Genomic DNA, 19,057 nt, shown 5'->3' with positions numbered 1-19,057 from the left:
TGGGTCACGGGGATCACACGCATGTGCAGGGGAAGAGGCGCATTGCATTGTGGGTGTGGGGTTCTTTAATCCATGAACCACTCCATTCCACTGGCGCTCATGTCTTTGGCTAGGAAATGGAAGAACATTCCCAACTTAGTGTATTCCCAAAACCTGGCTAGGAATTATGGAATTGGTAGTCCCAATATATCTGGAATGAGGCTGGCTTCCTAGAGGAATTCCTTCATCCCTTTCCTACCACTCTTTCACTAGCTGGTTTATAAAATTGCGAATGCCTGAAATTTCCTAATTTTTATTTTTTTTAAGGGTTTTTTTTGTTTTGTTTTCTATGATCGTTTTTATTATGTTTTTTGCATTAAAATGGGCATGCTTAAGTTACTGTCATCTGCTTGTGAGCATCTTAATGGCAGAGAGGGATATGCATGTTTTAAATCAATGTAAAACCTAGATTACTAGTGATAAATTTGGTCAATGCTAATCTCACATTACATTCTGGAGAGATAAAAATAAACTAAAAACAGCTTTGGCTGAAGCTTTTAATTTTAAAACAAAGTTAGATGAAAAAGGGAACGGACCACAAAAGAATACATGGGGCGGGGTGGTGGTGGTCACCAAACAACAAAAGAGAAAAGAAATATAAATGTCTGCCTGTGCTTCTTTATAAATCTGGATGAAAGCTAAGGAAAAAAAATCTATTACGAATATAGGAGGTCTCACCACCTTGGGGTGGTGATTAGGTGACTTGGTTCCCTTCCTCTGGATGGTTGGCTTGAAGACTCCCTTCCTTCCTTCCCTCCCTTTAAAATGGGAATAAACTGGACAGCCCATCAGAACAAAACTGCATCAAGTTAATGACTGTCCCTCTGTCAACTAGGACATAAAATCCCAAACAATCTTGAACAATTTTTGGTAACAAATTATTGCAAAAAGAGGGTGTAAAGCAGGGGTGTCAAAGTCAAGGCCCGCAGGCCAGATCCAGTACACGGGGTGCTTAAATCCGGCCCATGGGGCCGGGCCGGAAGTATCAAAGGACTGGCCCGGGGTGACTCTGCCGGCCCAAAACGGCACATTTTCATTTGGCAGAGTGCTGCAGGAGGCCATGGAGGGTGAAAATGAAGTCCAGGGGAGCCATGTGCAGGCCCACCTTCCTGTGCCCTGGTTGGGCCAGCATCAGCAGCGTAGTTCTCTGTGGGCCAGCAGCGGGGGGCGTGGAGGGAGGCATCTGTCCTGTCTCCCTCCACGCCCCCTGCTGCTGGCCTATGGAGGAGAACTACAATGCTGATCCGGCCCTCGAAGAAATCCAGTTTGACACCCCTGGTGTAGAGGTATTGAGTTGGATGCAGACATAAGAATGATTTTTTCTTCAGTGGAAGAGAATAGCAATAGCACTTAGACTTATATACTGCTTCACAGTGCTTTACAGCCCTCTCTAAATGGTTTAGAGTCAGCATATTGCCCCCCAACAATCTATGTATCTATGTCCTCAATCTTTCCCAACTGTATGTCCTTTAGATGTGTTGGGCTGCACTTCCATATTTTTCAGCAATTCCAGAGAAAAGTATTTCTTAGGAATCTGAATTCTTCATTTAAAACTAATTTGTGCATTCAGGTAACACATGCTATAAACCAGGGGTGCCAAACTAATTTCATTGAGGGCCACATCAGGGCTTTGGTTAACCTCAAGGAAGGGGGGGGGCAACGGTGGGTGCAGCTGACTGGGTGGGTGGGGCCAGCATGACGCCACTCCCCAAACTTCTGGCATGTCTCCCCTTTGCATTGGGTAGACCGGGCCGAAGCCACACTGGCCTAATCTTTCCTCTTCACAATGGGTAGACTGGGTGGGAAGTCATGCGGGCCTGATCTTTTTTTATATATATATAAATTTTATTCATAAACACTTTTGAAAAAAAGTGCATTGTCAGGGTATACCAAATAAAAAAGACCAAAAAAGAAGGGTGGTGTTAAACATCAACATACAAGCTAATAACAATAATAATGATATAGTAACAATAGTAATAATATAAACAAGCTTTTAGCTAATTTTCTTCTTACATTAAAATATGTACATTTTGGTTGATTATTGTAATTATTTACCTTCTTATTTTCAGTGCTAACATTTAGGATTTTACTTTTCTCTAATTCCCACCTCTTGCTTCTAGCCATTCATAGAATTTATTCCAAATCGTATAATATTCTGTATTTTCTTGATCTTTAATTTTAAGATCTTTCCACTTCGCAGTGGGTAGACCAGGACGGCCCTGCAGACCGGATCCAACCACATTGCATGTCAGATCTCTCCCGTGGGCCTTGAGTTTGACACCCCTGTTATAAACTATGCATCTAATATCTGCTCAGAAATTGAGTTCACTGGGAGTTATTTGGAAGAAAGGTTGCTTAAGGTTCCAGAAAGATATTGTGCTATTTGGAGGAACTGAAATGATGAACATTCCAAAGTCAGAGGCTGGATATAGGATATCTCCCAGGTTAACAGTAGTTAACAAAAACAATTCAAGTTGATTTAATGGCTAGCATTTATAAAAATGCATCCATTCGGACAATGTCCTGGTAGGGTCCTATTGAGAAAATGGACCTGGATGGGCTTCTCTTAAAGGCCTCCTGCTCTTCTCGGACAAAGTTCTTCGAAGTAAATCTGAGTGGAAAGCCTAAAATGCTTTGACCTCAGTAGTCCTTCACCAGATCCTCAGTGCCCAGCCTTTGCAGCCTTTGTAGGGCACACTCAGCTTGCAGACGAGCTTCTGGTTCAGGGTCCCAACAGTCTTCCAGGAGCTCTTGCAAAGAAATAGCTACCTAGAGGACAGGAGAGAGAAGAGGAACAGCAAAGGTCAGGAAAAGAAGAGGAACTCCTTCTAGAAGACTTAGAACCTAGAGTAACAGAGTTGGAAGGGACCTTGGGGGTCTCCTAGTGCAACCCTCTGCTTGAGCAGGAGATCCTATACCATTTCAGACAAATGGCTGTCCAGTCTCTTCTTGAAAGCCTCCAGTGTTGGGGCACCCACAACTTTTTAAGGCAAGCCATCCCACTGGTTAATTGTTCTAACTGTGAGGAAATTTCTCCTTAGTTCTAGGTTGCTTTTCTCCCTGATTAGTCTCCATCCATTACTTTTTGTCTTGTCTTCTGGTGCTTTGGAAAATAGGTTGAATCCCTTCTTGTTTGTGGAAGCCCCTCAAATACTGGAACAATGCTATCAAGTCTCCCCTCATCCTTCTTTTCACTGGACTAGACATACCCAGTTCCTGCAACCATTCTTCATATATTTTAGCCTCCAGCCCCTCTAATCATCTTTGTTGCCCTTCCCTGCACTCTTTCCAGAGTCTCCACAGCTTTTATGTGGTGGATGTACTATTCAAAGTGTAGTCTCACTAAGGCTTTATAAAGGGGTACTAGTACTTCACGTGATCTTGATTCTATCTCTATTAATGCAGCCTAGGATTGCATTGACTTTTTTGGCTGCTGCTAACACTTCATTGGCTCATATTTAACTTCCTCCCTAGTGTCTTATTCTAGATCCATGATGGTAAAACTATCGCACACGTGGGCATGCTCGCAACAGTCAGCTGCTCTTCCGGGTTCCAGCATGCACATGCGCGTGCCAGAACCCAGAAGGGAGCAGCTGTCCGGCAGAACCCGGAAGAGCAGTTGGCCGCCACACACATGAGCATCAGCCAGCTGTTCTCTTCCAGGTTCTGGTGCTCCAGTGTGCGCGCACGCACATGCACGCCCACACAGGCTCCAGTTTCGGAACTCGGTTCCATAAAGGTTGACCATCTCTGTTCTAGATGCTTGCAGTTTGCATCCTTCTCAGCCAGTGCTGATGAAGACCTGGGTACCCAATGCATGTGGAAAGTGTAGCAAAAGCTGTTGCAGGAGATGTGACATGGGGTGCAAATAGGCCTCCTGTATCTGGAATAAGGAATCTCAAGAGAGCTTTTGCGGCTATGCATTCTGGTGAGACCCCATCTCTAACACAGATGTTGGGAAACGTGATTTCTCTGCACATAACTAGGCAGACTTTGGACTTGAGAAAGCGATTTTTTTCAAAAGAGAATCTTGACATCCTCCCAGCTGCAAAGGGACATACAATTCTGAAATCAGGCTTTCATTTAGTCTATAAGAACCCTCCTTTTCAAAGCAAAATCTGTTGTTGGTTACTCCAAGCGCCTTCTATTTCAACTATTTTTAGCACAAGGCAAGGGAGCTATTTTGTTTCTCCTGCCACTAATAAATAGGGAATAAAATTCTTAATGAACTAATGTAAAATACCCAGAGTTCTACCAGTGGATCCAGGGGATTAACTTCTATTCTCCTTGCTGTCGTTAAAAGATCATGGTTTTGTTCACTGAGCTCCCCTCTTGCCTTTAGCCCCAAATCTTTTCCCTCCATTAAAGTTCTCTAGGAGCTTGTTCCATCGTCCCCTGCGATAATCACCTGATGGATTTGTCCCCATGACAGTTGCTTCTGCAGCAACTGCAGCAATCTTTGGCTATCCTTTTTTGTTAGAATAATCCAGAGGTGGGGAACTATGGTCCTTTTATGACTTGTGGACTTGAACTCCCAGAATTAATGGCTGGCTCAGGAATTCCAGGAGTTGAAGTCCACATGTCATAAAAGAGCCATTGTTCCCCACCCCTGGATTAATCCCTCCCATCCCTTTCACTGCATCTAGAGCCTCAGTGCAGGAAAAATATTGCCCAAAAGTCAAATACAGGCTTGTCCTATCTGTGGCCTTCAGAACTGACTTTTCAGCCCGTGTTGTCTCCTTTTCCCCTTTTTTGGCAGAGAGACAGGGCTAAGGCACAAGCTGTGTTCCCTTAGCCCTGCAGGGTTTAAGGTAGAGGTTCCCCTCGCACATATGTGCTAGTCATTCCCGACTCTAGGGGGCGGTGCTCATCTCTGTTTCAAAGCCGAAGATCCAGCACTGTCTGGAGATGTCTCCGTGGTCATGTGGGTGGCATGACTAAACGCCGAAAGAACACAGAACACTGTTACCTTCCCACCAAAGATGGTCCCTATTTTTCTTCTTGCATTTTTTACATGATTTCAAACTGCTAGGTTGGCAGAAGCTGAGACAAGTAACGGGAGCTCACTCTGTTACGTGGCGCTAGGGATTCAAACTGCCAACCTTTCTGATCAACAAACTCAACTCCTGGTCCATCCTCTTTAGGAGTGTAGCTGCCAACATGTTGTCTAAAGCCTACTGCCCCGTATTCAAACCTACCTGTGTTGTGAACTTACTTGCCCAAATCTTGTCCAGGCTGGTGGGATGATTGGTCTTCGCCTTTCCTCAACAGTCAACCTTCGCAGCTCATTGTACGTAGGGCTGCTACCTAATTCTGCTTCATAGGCGAGCTGGAATGGGGGAATGCTGTTCTCTGAAGAGACAAAAATGGCCTGTTTTATCAAAGCAGGGTTTGTGCGAGCGCACATGTGGGCCAAGCATAGCCAGTGCATGAATAGCAAAGTTATTGCTTCAGCTGTCTTCTTCACGCTTCACAGCACCTACCCATTTCATAACAAAATTTCACTTCCAAATAATTGCTGCATTGCTTGGACAGTGGTGGTCCCTGTACTCAGGGTTGCAATCTGTTAGTACAGGTCAGTGTTTCTCAACCTTGGCAACTTGAAGATGTCCGGACTTCAACTCCCAGAATTCCCAGAATCTTCAAGTTGCCAAGGTTGAGAAACACTGGTACAGGTAGTCCTCCATTTATGGCTGCAATTGAGGCCAAGGTTGCCGCTGTTAAGCAAGACAACTGCATTTTCCTCCATTTTAGGACCTTTCTTGCCACAGTTGTTAAGTGAATCTCTCCAGTTGTTAAATTAATATCACGGTGGTTGAATGACTCTGGCTTCCAGACAGTTGCCAAGCATCTGAATTTTGATCAGGTGACAGAGGATGGTATGCAATGGTCGTAAGTGTGAAAAAATAGTTATAAATCACTTTTTAGTGCCTTGGTAACTTTGAACGGCCACTAAACAAACGGTTATAAGTTGAGGACTACCAATAAAGGAGAGTCAGCAGGTTGCACTGCAATGACCACTAATACCACTATTCACAAAAGGAAAGGCAGAAACACAGAAACTAGCTATCCATTTACAGTTGCTGGTACTGAAAATTATCAAGAGAAAGTGATTCATAGGAGTTACTACACCAAAGGAAATCTTTAGTGTGTTGCTGCCTATTTTCATCCTGTCACCTTTTTTTTCTTGGGGGGGGGGGGGTTGAGCCTTGCATGTATTACTGAAGGCAAAGATTTTCTTTAGTGTCATAAAATGTGCACTTCCTTGCTCTTACCTGCAGAGCAAGCAACCTTTCTCAGCCTTGTCAACTTTAAAACTTGTGGACTTAAACTTCAGGTATGCTGACTGGGGACTTCTAGGAGTTGGTCCACATATCTTAAAAGTTGACTGCTGTAGAGGGATAAAGACTTTCAGACACATACTGCTATTAAACGTTAGTGGCCTCTCAGTAACAAATGCTCAGACGGTCTACAAGTAGTTCTCAACTTACAACTGTTCATTTAATGACTGTTCAGAGTTATAGTGGCACTGAAAAAAGTGACATGTGACCAGGGGTAAAATGCTCTAAAGTCTGCTACCAGTTTGCTTTGCGCAGGGATGTGCTACCCCACAGCACTGAAAAGGGAGGATTAAGAAGCATTTTCTGAGTCTGCAAAGGTAAATAAAGGTAAACAGCAAGGGGGGAACAGCTGTGCTGTGCAGTTTAGATTCACTAGGAAGCAGGACTTCCTGCTTTCTAGCAAATATAAATCGCATGGCACAGCTGATTGTCGCATTTTTTTGCTACCAGTTCAGGCGAACTGGTAGCATTTTTTATTACCGATTCAGGCAAGCCAGTTCAAACGGGTAGCATTTCACCCCGGCCTATGACCATTTTTCATGCTTACAACCATTGCCGCTTCCCCATGGTCACGTATTCAAAATTGAGACCCATGTTTATGATGGTTTTGCAGTGTCCTGGGGCCATACAATCCCCTTTAGGGACTTTCTGACAAGCAAACTCCATGGGGAAGCCTGATTCACTTAACAACCACGTGACTCACTTAAGAATTGCAGTGATTCACTCAACAACTATGGCAAGGAAAGTCAAAAAATGAGACAACTCACTTAAGAAATGTTTCATTTAGCAACAGAAACCTTGGCCTCAATTGTGGTCGTAAGTCAAGGACTACCGGTATTCCAATCCAGCCTCTACTCTTAAGAAAAAGACTTTTGCATGGGGGACACTGCCCATTCCCTGGAGACAAGCTCCAACTTATTAATTTGGGAAATGTAATATTTTTCTCCTTCAACAATCTTTTCTCTTTAGCCACGGGTCTTGCTAGGAGACTAGGAGTCTGGCTGATGCCCAGAGAGGTTGGGGTGCTTTTGCTCATGTTGCTCCATCAATGACTCTGTCTCATTGTACAGAGATGAGTCACCGTACCGCTGGAAATGATGTCTCGAAGCAACAGAACAGAAGGCTCTTGTCTCAAGGGATTTAAAAGGTCACCCAAAGTCTGGAGAAGAGAAGGAGGAAGAGGATGCAGAATGAGACTGAGTTCAATAAGACCAAGATCATATAATTCCACCCCGGAAGTCTGCAGTTCAGCTTTATCCGTTCAAGCTGAACATATCCCCATTTGTTGTTGATCAAGGGCAGGCTGTGCTCCTAAATTGCCACCAGATGGCAGCATACCCCACACCATTATCACCACTGTTATGCTCGCCCTCCCTTCCTTATCTCTTGGCAGAGCTGCCTAGCCAAGGTAGGATAAATTGTCCTTTTGCAGCAAAACAGGAATAACTATTGCCACTATCCAAAATCAGGCCAAGTTATAATGAGGTGCCTCAAATAGGCAAGGGGTGACCATTCATGACTTCACCATGTGAAAGCTCTTCTCAGTTATTAGTGCAACCAGTTGAGACCATAATAAAGGTCGGAAATCAAGTTCTCTCCTGCCCATGGGTGAAATTCAGCAGCGAAACAGTAGTGAAAATTTTGAATGGTTGGGAGAACCAGAAAATACCACCTCTGGACTGGCCCCAGAGTGGGGTAGGAATGGAGATTTTGCAATATCCTTTCAGAGGTGGAACCAGTAGTGGAAATGGTGACTGGGTCTCCGAACCGGTAGGGACGGCATTTTTGCCACGCCCCCAACTGGTTCTCCAGTTGCTGCAACATGGTGGGTTTTTTTTTTCATCTTTTTAATTGTTCCTATTTATAGGCAAAAATTGTGCGCACACTGAACCGGCAGTAGTACCGGCAGAAACCCACCCCTGTATCCTCCCAGGAGTGGGGAGGGAATGGGGATTTTGCAAGGTCCTTCCCCTGCCACACCCATCAAGCCATGCCCACAGAACTGGTAGTAAAAAAAATTGAATTTCACCACTGCTCCTGCCCCTTCAAAGGGAGATAAGTGGGAATGGAAGAATACCGGGTTATAGCAGCCCTTTGGCTGCCATGCCTGTTATAGATGGGCTGCATTTGTGAAGAAGCAGACTATGGATCCGTTTCTCTTTTATTGATCAGAACAACAGGGCACGGTTTTTGTTAGTAAACAAAAATAGGCTTATCAAGAATATTTGTAGCTCAGGGTTGAAATGGTGCTCTATGAACTTGGTTTTCTTGTGATGCGACCCAAACTAGGTAACATCACCCATGTTTGGACTCCTCAAAAATAGGCTTACTTTTTTTTTAACTTGCATACCAATCAGTGGTGGGTTCCAGATCCCGTTGCAACCGGTATGGTGCAATGGGGCTGGGCGTCCACCACATGAACGTGCCCGGCACACATGCGCACACACACAGCGCACGCATGCGTACTTACTGCCAGCAATACTTCAGCTGCTCAGCGGAGCATCGCGCAGGTGCCAAACGCTCCGTGTGCATGTGCCGAAGCCCCGAACAGCTCAAATACAGGTAAGGAGCGCGGGTGGGCAGGTGGGCCCTCCGAAGCACCGTACCGGAATGGTACCTAGTGCCCGGGGATAGCAGCAGCAGCAGCAGGCAAGTAGCATGGAGGGAGGGAAGAAAGAGAAACCACTGCTTCCCCCATAGCCAGCTGCCGCCTCAATCGGCTGTACTAGCACTGTAGCCTCATCACCTCTTTTCAGGAAGACCCGGTCAAGAAACAAAGACTGTGAACTAATGGAGCTCTACTGCAGTGGTTCCCAATCTTCCCAATGCCACGACCCTTTAATACAGTTTCTCATGTTGTGGTGACCCCCAACCATAAAATTGGTGTCTCAGTTCCTAAGACCATTGAAAATATGTATTTTCAGATGGTCTTAGGTGACCCCTGTGAAAGGGTCATTTGACCTCCAAAGGGGTCCCGACCCACAGGTTGAGAACCGCTGCTCTACATTATTATTATTATCGCAACAACAGAATTGTATCACAGCGGCCAATTGTTTTGCTGGATTTGCCATTGATTACTAGTCGGACCCCACCCAGGGGCCTAGGTCATCGTAACGTATTTTTGTAATATGCATGCAGATCCAAGCAGTGCGGCTTTTTGCATTTGACTGATGGTGATTTTGTCAATTTTTAACTGTTTTAAATGTAATTCCAGTGCTTTTGGAATAGCACCCAGTGTGCCGATTACCACTGGAATTACCACTGCTGGTTTGTGCCATAATAGTTGAATTTCGATTTTTAAGTCCTGGTATTTCGCGATTTTTTCATATTCCTTCTCATCGACCCTGCTATCACCTAGTATTGCAATGTCTATGATTGTAACCTTGTTTTTCTCAACCAGTGTGATGTCTGGTGTATTATGCGCCAGTATTTTGTCCGTTTGTATGCGAAAATCCCACAAGATCTTGACCATCTGATTTTCGGTGACTTTTTCAGGCTGATGTTCCCACCAATTTATTGCTGTTTTAATATTATAATCTTTGCACAAATTCCAATGGATCATTTGTGCTACTGAATTGTGCCGCAATTTATAATCAGTCTGCGCGATTTTTTTACAGCAGCTGAGTATGTGATCAACAGTTTCATCAGCTTCTTTGCCAAGTCTGCATTTGGCATCATCAGAGGATTTTTCGATTTTGGCCTTAATGGCATTTGTGCGGATAGCTTGTTCTTGCGCAGCCAGGATTAGTGACTCTGTTTCTTTCTTTAATGTACCTGCTGTTAACCATAACCAAGTTTTTTCACTGTCCATTTTATCTTTTATTTTTTCCAGAAATTGGCCATGCAATGCTTTGTTCTGCCAACTCTCCATTCTTGATTTTATCACATCTTTTCTGTATTCTTGTTTCGTCTGTTGGACCTTCAATAGATTTTTGTTCTTTACTTCGATTAATAGATGTTCTTGACTTTCTTTAAAATAATCAGCCATATTTTTCTTCTTCAACTGTTTGCTTCACTTGTAATAATCCTCTGCCACCTGATTTTCGGGGCAGGTATAGTCTATCAGTATCACCACGTGGATGTAAACTGTAGTGCATTGTCATTAGTTTCCTGGTTTTTCAGTCCAAAATGTCCAAATCAGCTTGTGTCCAGTTAACTATACCAGCTGTGTATCTTATAACTGGTATTGCCCAGGTATTTATGACCTTGATTGTATTTCCACCATTCAATTTAGATTTCAAAATTTTCCTAACTCTGTTGGTGTACTCTCCCCTGACAATAGTTTTTACTTCTCCATGCTTGATGTTATCCAACTGCAGAATGCCTAAATATTTGTAGGCTTCATTTTCATTGCATTTAATTAGTTGGCCATTGGGCATTTCAATTCCCTCACATGTAGAGATTTTGCCCCTTTTTATGGATACAGTGGCGCATTTTTCCATGCCAAACTGCATTGAAATATCGGTGCTGAATACTCGGACTGTGTTTGTCAGTGATTGGATTTCTATTTCTAACTCTCCATAGAATTTCAAATCATCCATATATAACAAATGAGAATTTTTTTTCAGCTTTTTTGGCTTGGTAGCCTAATTTCATTTTTTTTTAAAGATTACTGATAGTGGGATCATCGCGATGATGAAGAGAAGAGGTGAAAGAGAATCACCCTGGAAAATTCCTTGCTTGATATTAACCATTCCGTAGATCTCATTCCCTACTGCCAACTCAGTTCTCCACTGTTTCATCGCCTTTTCAGTAAAGGATATAATATTTTTGCTAATGCCAGTTGTTTCTAAGCATTTTATGATCCAACTATGTGGCAATGAGTCGAATACCTTTTTGTAATCAATCCAGACCATATTCAAGTTTGTTTTTCTGTTCTTACAATTTTCTAATATCATTTTATCAATTAGGAGCTGATCTTTTGTGCCCCTGCTCCTTCTTTTGTTGCCTTTTTGCTCTACTGGCAAGATGTTATTTGTTTCCAAATAATCCATAATGTTATCTGCAATAATGCCTGTGAGTAATTTGAAGGTGGTTGGCAAGCATGTTATTGGTCTGTAGTTTTCAGGTATTGTTCCTTTAGTTGCATCCTTCTGAATCAAGTATTTTTTTCCAGTTGTCAACCATTCATCAATTTGACCATTTTGTAAAATTTCATTCAGTTGCCTGGCCAATATTGCATGTAAACCAGTCAGTCAACCATGCAATTGGTCATTTTCAGGTGATGTCCAATTCTTTACTTTTTAAACTCGATTTTTGACCATCTCAGTTGTTATTTCTAATATTTGTATTTGTTTGTTGCCAATGCTTTTCTCAAAGTCATATATCCACTTTGCTTCCTTATTGTAGTCCTTTGCATTTTCCCACAGTTCTTTCCAGAATTCAACTGTGGCCTGCTTTTCTGGTTTTTCACTTTTGGTGTCACCATTCACATTAAGACTTTGATAAAAACGCCGTTGGTCTGATCGAAATTGCTGATTTTGTTTATATTGGATGATTCATGCCTCATATCTTTCAATTTTTCTAGCTGTTGCTGTTATCTGCTGTTTTACAATCTCTACAGCTTCATTGATGTTTCTTGTATCCAATCTATATCTTCTGATTAGCTTACTATTATTGTTGTTATTATTATTATTATTATTATTATTATTATTTACTTTATTCATTAAACATGAATTTCAGCCAACTGAACATTCAAAAATGCATTACAAATACCAGTGACTGGTGCTAATTATTGGTACGATTTGCTGCCAGTGTCCTAAGTATCAACCAAGTACCTTCTTAAAATATAAGATGTTCCGAATAGCACAATTTTTTGCAGTTCCACTGGTGTTATTGCAGGAAGCTGTAATTTGTTGATGTAACTTGTAAAATTCTTGGACATGGTGCCAAGTGCCCCAATGACAATGGGTATCACTGTTACATGCTTCATCCCCTGCCGTGTAGTTTCGATGGCCAGGCCGCGATATCAACAGTGATATCAATAAACTGTACACTTTGGCTCTCTACAACCATGATATCTGGCGGTTTGTGCTCCAAATGATGATCCATTTGTATTCGAAAGTCCCACAAGATCTTCACCTTCTCATTTTCGATAACTTTTTCCACTTTATGTTCCCATGACTTTCTGGATACAGGTAAATCATATTTTTTACATAATGACCAGTGGATTAATTTAGCAACTTGGTCATGTTGTTGTGGTGGTGGTGGTGGTATTCTAATCTAATATTGAAAACCTGAAGGAGATTATCTTTTTTCCCTTTTATATCAGCCAGATGCAGCTGTCTTGATTTCTTTCTTTCCACCTGCATCCCCAATCTGGGCCAAACTGATGTTTTGGATTCCTTCTTCAAGGCGATCTTCAAACATCTTTCTACCTCTCCTCAGTCAGGAACAGAGACAGAAGCCGGGTGGGGGGTGGGGGTGGAGATAGCTATGGAGCTCAGACCTGCTCCTGTAGCCATAGCAGATAAACAGGGGCTTTAGGAGCCCCATCCCCTTCTCCTGCCCCTACTCAATGGTAGCAGTTGGGGCAAGAGGCCTGAGGCCTCTCACCCATTGGACAGTCAGACTGAGAGGTTTGCTTTGGAGCCCAGCACAGCTCTGCCATCGTTTCTGCATCAAAAGGCCTATATGCACACAAAATATTAAAGGGGGTGCATTTCTCTTCACTGTACTAGATTAGTGAAATCAAAACTTGTTAGGGGTGTAGCTTGTGATACAATCACAGGGGTGAATTCTGGATTCAAATACAAATAAAAACGGTTTCAGTGCCAGATGCTTTATTAGCGAAGAGCCATTCCCACACACACCATTGTGACAGCCTGTAATAAATAAATATTTGTTTACTATAAATAATAATAATTGAATTGATCCTTTAAAAAAGTGGGAAAAAATCCTTCAAATTCCATGGAGCTTATACCTTATGTATACATCTACTGCAAAGTGATATATACGTAGGTTTAAACCTATTCCTGTTATTTAGGCCAATTTAGGAGAAAAACCTAATGCTGGGAAAGACTGAGGGCAAAAGAAGAAAGGGACAACAGAGAATGAGGTGGCTGGATGGAGTCACTGAAGCAGTAGGCGTGAGCTTAAATGGACTCTAAAGGATGGTAGAGAACAGGAAGGCTTGGAGCAGTGGTGGGTTACAGGTGGTACACCCCGATACGGGCGTACCAGAGCCTGCCCAAAACACCAGGTACCATTTCGGTACTCTGCTCCGGAGGGCCCGCCCGCCTGCTTGAGCTCCTTACCTGTCCTTTAAGCCTTTGGCGCTTCCGCGCACATGCATGGTACAAATTGCGCCTGCGCAATGCTCCGCCGAGCAGCTGGAGCATCGCGGAGGCTTGCGTAAGCGTTGCAGGCAAGTAGGACACATGCACGCACGCTGTGTGCGTCCATGTGGGTGACACCGGTTGGAAAGTTGGAAACCTGTGAGTAAGTCTTGAGTTTTAAAACAGATGAGGACTATCTAATCTGCAGGATATCCCCATTGTCAAACCCACCCACACGAGTGAACTAGCAAGAGGTTAGTACAGGTAGTCTTCAACTTACAGCAGTTCATTTAGTGATCTTTTGAAGTTATAACATCATTGACAAAAAGGGACTTGTGAACTTTTTTCATACTTACAACTGTTGCAGCATCCACATGGTCACGTGATCAAAATTCAAATGCTTGGCAACCGACTCATATTTATGACCGTTTTGCAGTGTCCCAAGGTCATATGTTCCCCTTTTGTGACTTTCTGACAAGCAAAGTCAATGGGGAAGCCACATTCACTTAACAACTGTGTCACTAACTTAACCACTGCAGTGATTCACCTAACAACTGTGGCAAGAAAGGTCGTAAAATGGGGCAAAATTCACTTAACAGCGGCCTCACTTAACAGCAAAATTTTGGGGCTCAATGAAGGTTGTGAGTTGACTACTTGTAAGGTATATTTAATGTTAGCCTTGGGTAAGTACAGAATCTGGGAAACTATGAGAGGAATTTCACAGCCTCACTTGTAGGGCATAAATTCAGGCTGAGTCTCTTTGAAGGGTTTGCAATGTTTCCTCCTCCTATTTCTTGCCACCTGGACTAAGTTGTTATTTACAAGATAAGCTGCCAACTAAATTGCCTTTCTCTTTGATTGTTTAGATCTACTTTCCAATAGTTTTCTTTTCCAACCTCCCCATAATCTCTCACGCCCATCTGCCCAAGAATTATCCACTCTGAACATGCTGCCTTATTTCTCTGCTCTTTTCTAGTGATTTAATTGAGCAGCTAAAACAATGTTTTTCAAACCATGTAACTTTAAGATATGTGGATGACAACTCCCAGAATTCCCCAGCCTTAAGTTGAAAAACACTGAAAAGATTATAGGGAGTGCTGTTTGTCTGCTGATTAACTGAGTAAGGTTTGCAGGAGATTTAAATCATCCTTTGCCAGTTGTATTGCTCAGTTGAACAGCAGAAACAGCTAAAGGGTAAACAGCACAAGGCCCTGTTCTTCTGCTACTTCCCTTTCCCTTTCTTAAGACTATAAGGTTGGGTTCAAACATCATGCTCCCCAGTCTCACTCTTTGTAAAACATGGTATAAGGTTACTTTATTGCTTGGACCCAGAAATTGTGCTTTATTCTAAAAAGTGTGATAAGAACCCCCCCCAGGGGATTTGTCTCCAATGCAGAAGCTCTCAGTATATATGGTAAAATAACAGAACAATCACAATAATGATACCAATAAGGGAATCAAATACGATGCGGGAATGATTCAAATTCAGCCCTAGACTTACAATCTTACTTTAAGTTGCTCTATTAATAGTTTAATGCAGAAAAGTTTGACATTCTGAGCTTTCCAAGAATAAGGAAGAACGGAGTTCATCCTTTCCATTCTTCACTCCTGCATTCATCCATGGACTTTTCTAAATTAAGAATCTATTTTACAGAGAATACAGAGGAAATTTCAAATTGGATTTAATTCCAGTTTTCTACATGGATATATCTATGTAGGACTTCTTTTTATTGATTGTGCCACATAGATAAATTTTCTCCATGTGTTTTTACTATAATAGAACATTTACACACACACACACACAAACACACAGATCACTTTTCTATCCAAGATAACCAACAATAAGAATAAAAGTGATATAGGCAACGATAGTTTACACTTTTTCTTCCAGCTTGCACTGAAACTTTCATTATACAGTGGTTTCCTCCTGTTACGAAGCCCACATTTACCTTTCTCTAAAATGCTAGCTATGATATCTCTTCTACCAGTGGTGGGTTCTGGATCCCGTTGCAACTGGTACGGTTGGAGTAGGGGCCCGAGCCCTCCACATGAACACACAAAGCGTGCACACATGTGCACAGCATGCACATGCGTTCTACCTTTCAGCGATGCCTCCACGAGCCTCTGCGACGCTCCAGCTGCTCGGTGAAGCGTCACACAGGTGCTGTACATGCCATGCGCATGCGTGGAAGGGCTGAAGAGTTTCAAGATAGGTAAGGACGATGGCCGGGTGGGTGGCCCTCCGGAGCACCGTACCGGAATGGTACCCTGTGCTCTGGGCAGGCACCGGTACGCCCATAACGGGACATACCGCCTGCAACCCACCACTGTCTTCTACATAAACCACAATTGCTTTTGGCATGAACAGCAGGTGCCAGGTTATCTTTTCCTTACAGCCAGCCAATTGTGGGAGCCGAGAATTCTCATCAACCTACAGTTCTCAGCATTCTTTGGAAGGGAACTGATGATTGCAAAATCAAAGCTACTCGATATCATCTCCAGTAATTGTCAGCCAAAGTCTTTGGCCATTGTGGAATTCCATAATGGTTTACCTGGGAAAAGTGCAGAGCATCTCATCAGGATCTCCCACAGTACCAGTGCCAGGGAATAGACATCCGCTTGCCTCAGTGCAGAGCCCACATCCTGCAGATTCAAATTCTCATCCAAAATTTCAGGAGCTACATAGCGTTGAGCTCCTACCTGGAGAAAATACCAATGAAAGAAGCAAGCAGTTTATGAATAATGCCTACTTGGAGCAAGAACTGGGTATGCCCAAATTTTATATACGGTAAGTAGTCCATTTCAAAACAGTACAATATGAGAAAGAGCCGCGGTCAGAATGCAGTACTGCAGGCTAATTCTGCCAACTATCAGCAGTTCGATCCTGACTGACTCAAGGTTGACTTAGACTTCCATCCTTCAAGGTCAGTAAAATGAGGACCCAGATTATTGGGGGCAATATGCTGACTCTGTAATCTTCTTAGAGAGGGCTATAAAGCACTATAAAGTGGTATCTAAGTGTAAAGTGCTATAGCTAAGTGCTAACTACCAGGATGCTGTCAGATCTCAAACACAATGCTGGAATCTGAAACACGATACTGGAATCGGACATATTGCAAAGGTGGGTTGCTCCCAGTTCGGACCGGTTCAGGAGAACTGGTAGTGGTAATTGGGCGTGGGTCGTTGAACCGGTAGTGATGGCTGGCTGGCCACGCCCTGAACCGGATCACTCTGACGCTCGCCCTGCCTCGTCTTCACCATGTGCACCCACACAACTGCTTCCTAGTGCTTACACACAGGTAAGCAGCATGGGCTGCTCAGGGAGCCCCGAGGCTTCACAAGAGGGCGGCAGCAGCCAAGCGAGCATGCCAGGATCTGCTGGCTGCCTCTAATCTGCAGTTTTCTCGTGAGCAAGTTTACTCATGAGCAGGGTGACCTGCTGCCCCGCCGCCCTCCGGAGCTAACAGGCAGCGAACAAAACCATGCACTCTTCGGACCCTCAAGCTCTCCTGCATTCAGCTCAGTGCAGCTCGGGTTGCTGCTTTCTTTGGCCTTTAAAAAAAAAGTTTTACAGCATATTTTATTTCCCATCTCCAATCTGAAACATAAATTAGCCAAGCCACGCCCACAAAATAAGGCATGCCCACAGAACCAGCAGTAAAAACTTTGGAAACCCACCCCTGACATACTGATCCTGCATCTCTACTGGAATAAATATTACCTCTCTTCTTACTATTGTCTGAACGTGGTTGTGATGATTGTTGTCGTTTTATGAGTTTTGATATGAGACGTCTGGGGCTTGAAGTTCAATGTAAGTAAATGAATTTTAGAAGAACCATTGATCCCATTTCAACAATATGCATCTCTTTGGGACTTTCTATGTCATGTATGGTACCTTGTGCACAATGGCTTCTGCAGGACCTTTTCGTGACTGCTCGTGTCGCAGAGGGAGGGTCATAGCAAAGCCAAAATCCGTTATGACGCAAGTCCTATCTTCCCGCACCAGCACATTCTGGCTACTGAGGTCACGATGGGCCACCCCGGGTTTATGCAGGCCTGATATCATGGGAAAAAAATAACAAGTTTCAACAAAGTTGTCATCTTAACCACGTATGAACCTACTAAACCAGTTAGCGTGGACAAAGGAAGACTGGATTCACACATCACACCATTGTTTGTTTAAACGTGGCTTATTGAATCATGAGAAGGAACTGCGTGGTAAGGAAAATTTGATTAAAGTCTAGTATCACTTAGCACAGTGATGGCTAACCTTTTCTGGAGCGAGTGCCCGAAGCGCATGCGCATGCACCCGAGCCCCCCGAAATACAATGCGTGTGTGTCCCCTGTGCATGCACCCCACCCCCATGCATGCGTGTGCACACCCTGCACGTCCCTCCGTGCATATGCTCAAATCCCCCACCCTGCACGCCCCCTGACCCCCACACATGCGCAATAGAGACCCAAAGACCCAAAAAGCTGGATGGTGGGAGGTGTGTGCTCCTGTGTGGCGGAGCCGAACTGGGGCAACGGCTCGCATGCCATCAGAGAGGGTGCTGCGTGCCACCTCTGGCACGTGGGCCATTCGTTCGCCATCACAGACGTAGTAAGTAAAAATCTCATAAACCAGATGATGACATAGTGTAATATGTCAGGTGAACCAAGCTAAAAGGAGCCTAGATAGGTTAACTCAGTGTTTCTCAACCTTGGCAACTTGAAGATGTCCGGACTTCAACTTCCAGAATTCCCCAGCCAGCAAATGCCAAGGTTGAGAAACACCGTTAACTGAAGAATAGATGTTTTCCATTCATAAGATTGAAGCCCAGATATTTCCAGTTAAAAGACATCAGGCAGAATATTCTCTTTCTGCTTGGAGCCCCAGAGAGCTGCTGGCAGTCAGATAACAGCCAGCGTGGCAGATCTTTGCCACTTTAAATATCGCTGACTCTCAGTTCCCATTAACTCTGATTGTTTGCTCTGGTAGTGATAGAACATCTGCATGATACCAAAGTAGTAAATTTTGAGTAGGCTCAATAAAAAGTACAAAAGAGATATTTTGCTGTCTAATCATGGCACCACATCTCAGTCACTGAAACTGATGTGCCAGGCAAGTTCAGAACGGACATTAACATTAGCTCTGGTGATATTTTATTTTAAATATTGGTGGAATACCGACCGCTTGTGTTATTTATGAAACTGGCCACTTTAAAATGCAATGATGGTCACTAAGGAAAGTCAGGAAAAACCTCTGGATGCAATGCCAACATGGAATTCACTCATGTCTGGCTGTAGAGCAGCTCAATTTAAAAAAAAAATCGAGAAATAAATAGACTTGACTGTGGCTTTTACTCCGACTTCTGAATCACATCTCTTGGATAATTCTTAGATTCCTCCCCTTATCCA

At 43.4% G+C, this 19,057-nt stretch overlaps 1 protein-coding gene across 1 annotated transcript in view; it reads right to left on the bottom strand.

Moving 5' to 3' along the window:
- Window positions 1-2,679: 2,679 nt before the first annotated feature.
- AMHR2 (anti-Mullerian hormone receptor type 2) overlaps window positions 2,680-19,057 on the bottom strand; it is a 43,373-nt gene continuing 26,995 nt past the window's right edge. The window contains exons 7-10 of the mRNA XM_032211265.1: window positions 17,553-17,713; window positions 16,210-16,357; window positions 5,255-5,391; window positions 2,680-2,808 (exon numbers count right to left, since the gene is read on the bottom strand). Of these exons, the coding sequence (XP_032067156.1) occupies window positions 2,680-2,808; window positions 5,255-5,391; window positions 16,210-16,357; window positions 17,553-17,713 (575 nt within the window). The remainder of the gene's footprint in view (window positions 2,809-5,254; window positions 5,392-16,209; window positions 16,358-17,552; window positions 17,714-19,057) is intronic.

This window comes from Thamnophis elegans, chromosome 2 (assembly GCF_009769535.1).
Source record: "Thamnophis elegans isolate rThaEle1 chromosome 2, rThaEle1.pri, whole genome shotgun sequence".
Taxonomy (NCBI): domain Eukaryota; kingdom Metazoa; phylum Chordata; class Lepidosauria; order Squamata; family Colubridae; genus Thamnophis; species Thamnophis elegans.
This window is presented reverse-complemented; position numbering and strand designations above follow the sequence as displayed.